At 47.5% G+C, this 3,183-nt stretch overlaps 1 protein-coding gene across 1 annotated transcript in view; it reads right to left on the reverse strand.

The window, feature by feature from the left end:
* nfia (nuclear factor I/A) overlaps positions 1–1,734 on the reverse strand; it is a gene marked incomplete at both ends in the record, with an annotated part of 170,391 nt that extends 168,657 nt beyond the window's left edge. The window contains 1 exon segment of the mRNA XM_080750020.1: positions 1,708–1,734. Within this exon segment, the coding sequence (XP_080606146.1) occupies positions 1,708–1,734 (27 nt within the window).
* Between the last annotated feature and the right edge of the window lie 1,449 nt (positions 1,735–3,183).

Below are 3,183 nucleotides of genomic sequence, written 5' to 3' on the forward strand. Positions count from 1 at the left end.
TCGGGTGGAAACCTTGTACGTCCAAAACCGTTTGTTTTGTATTTATCATTTTTAAAATGATTTAAACTAGTGAAAATGATCGCACTGCGAGGCGTTGTGTGCTTGTAGATCTGCTGTTTTCACTACTGTTGTGCGACAGCCTTGTACGATGAAGCAGGGCTTTACTTTGCGAAAAAATGTATACATTTGAAACTTGGAGATACGAGGTTTCTGCCCGACAGTGACGATAAGTAATATGTATAAGGACTGTACATGGTGAACATGTACAGTCCTTATACATATGACTGTATCCTAAACCATGAATATGTCAGACAGGCACTATTTGATCTGTTTTTATGCCCATGTATTTTTGGGCACATAATTACAGTTTATTTTTTATTTACATTAGCTTTATATGGTCAATTAGAACACTTTTATAACATACCAATGTATTTTAAACCAGGCATTCATAAGCTTTTTTTTTGCTTCCTTTTTGATGGCCTCAAACAGTGATTATGTTTGTGTGGATGTACGATAAATGTGTGTGAGATGATCAAATAAATAACTAAACTAACCAATAAAAACAACACATTTCGAGATACGAGGTTTCTGACGGTGACGATAGCCTACAGCAGTGATTCTCAACCTTTTCAGGCCGCGACCACCAAAACATTCATATTTTAACTGGGGACCCCCCACCACCACCCTGACGAGCTCTAAGAGTTGAGGCATTACATTTTGTATAACACCGTTTTATTGTGAAAACAGCCGATCTACATGCTCACAACGCCTCGCAACACGAGGCGTTGTGAGCATGAAGATCTGCTATTTTCAATTTTTCTGCCTCTAATATTTGACAATTTTGGCCAATGTTTAATTTGTCATTTTAGAGGTATTAAAAAGTACTTAAATTGTCTCTTTAGAAATGTGCAGATGCCCTCTATACACTTAAACTTTATGTTGGTTTGTTTACTGTTGAGAGAGAAAACAAATGTTTCACATTAAGTTAATCATCTGGGGACCCCCCTGAAATAATTTGGGGACCCCCAGGTTGAGACCAGTGGCCTACACTATAAAGCCTATAATATCCTACAATAGGAGACAGTAACCTATACAGTATCTTAATTCCTATGCTCCATGTGTTCCTCTTAATGAAACTGAGTGAGAGTCAACTGGTTCTCTTTGTGCTGTTCTCTCCACACCTGATAAACCTCTTCACCCAGAGTATCACAGATCTACAAGCTCACAGTGAGCGCGTGGACGTGAAACCAAAGCTCACAATGAGCTTGTAGATCACCTATATTTGGCTACAGACAGTGTCCCTCTCAGAATACAACCTACAGATTATATGTGTCCAAATATTGAAAAGGTTTTGTACTAGAAGACAGTACCGGTATATATATATATATATATATATATATATATAATAAATAAATGTTCCGATAACATTTTTGGATTTTTTATTTCAAAAATAGCAGATATATAAGCGCGCTGCAAGCTTCTGCTATACCTTTGAACATTTAGCCCGGACCCCCCAATGAACCCCTGGGGGTCCCCGGACCCCCCCCCCCCCCCCCCCCCCGGACCCCCCCTAACCCCATGCAGCCTACAGAGTCACTAAGTTAGAGCAACGCTTCAACGAGCTGAGCGATATCAACAAACATTCTTATTATCATCAATAATATGAATTATGATATTTAATCCTAATAAATCGTGAGGGGAACTCACCTGCGTTAGACACAGTGGTGAATACATTTCTTCTGAGAATATCCTTATAATCTCAAGATTTTTGGAAAAAGGTGCGTGGGTGGGGGTGGGGGGGGGGGGGGGCACGGGGGGGCGGGGGGGGGTGTTACTGGAATAAGACAGAGTCCTGGTGTTTAGAGAGAGAGAGAGAGAGAGAGAGAGAGAGAGAGAGAGAGAGAGAGAGAGAGAGAGTCCAGCTCTTCTTCCGTTTCTTCACATTTTCCACCAAAAAACAAAAAAAAACTCAAACTCGTCTGAAATCCAAAACTAGCAGCTCTTCCTCCTCTCGTCTCGCACAGCGGGTGAACTCTGACCCGCCTCGGGTTCCCTTCCTTCCTTCCTTGCTCCTCTTCCTCACAGAACAGAGGATGAAGAAGAAGACGATGATGATAATAAATATCCCGCGGCTCCCACCGGCAGACCGGGCAAAAAACGCAGAGCCCCCGAAGAAACGAACAACAGAAACACCACCAGGACGACACCAACAACTAGTTCCAGCGGTTCTCCTCCCGGCCGTTGGCCGCTCCGCCGTAGCGCTGCCGCGCTCCTTATTAGCATAGCGGTACCGCTGCTGCTGCCGCTGTAACGGCCGCCGCTAGCGAGCATTCCTGCCCTGCTCCTCCAGGCCAGCGCGGATCACAGACTGTACGACGAGGAGAGCCTGAGGAGGCACTGAAGAGGAACGGTAAAGGAGGAACACCCCCAGACCCTCTCTCTGGACGGGACAGGGGGGGAGGGGGGGGGGGGGGGGGGAGCCCCGCCGCGCACGGGACGGGACGGGGACGGGGAGGGGAGGGGGAGAGTTTCTGATGGGGTCGGACGGGACAGTGCAACAAATCAAATCCGAGTCCCAGGGCTGGCTGCTTTCTGCACGTGGAAAAAAAGAAGCGTAGAAATTCAAGAGAAGCTCCGACTAGACTAGAGTGAGACGATAGAATCAAACACAATCTTTATAAATGTGATTGTCAGGAAAAAAGAAGAAAAAAAAAAAGTGTGTGTGGGGGGGTCTCAGCCCCCCTAGTATCCCCCCTTCAGTCACTCTGGGTCGGCGCCCCTGCAGCGCTACTGTCCGGTAGGCTACAGCCTCCTATAAGGAGGGCTAGGCAGTCAGGGGGTCCGCAGTCAGGGGGTCCGCCGCTGACTTCCTCCTCTTCTTCCCCGGAGCGGAGTGCACGAGAGGCGGATCCAACAGAGCAGCGATCACCGCCGGCCGGCCGGTCGGTGGAGGAGCCTGGAAGGCAGCATGGATGACTGAGTCACTTCTTCACTTCACTTCTTCAGTTTCTATCAGAGCCACCACCGACCCTCGTCTGAAGTCTCCCCGCAAAACAGCAGCGGCGGTCGGACTGGATGAGCAGGGAGGGAGGCTGGGTGGGTGCGGTTGTTTGGTTCAGAGAACTGTTGTTCAAATCAGTTCACCGCTCGCTGCGGGACGAGACGAGCCTCTCCGTGCGCTGC

Source organism: Nannobrachium achirus (assembly GCF_963921795.1).
Source record: "Nannobrachium achirus genome assembly, chromosome: 1".
Lineage (NCBI taxonomy): Eukaryota > Metazoa > Chordata > Actinopteri > Myctophiformes > Myctophidae > Nannobrachium > Nannobrachium achirus.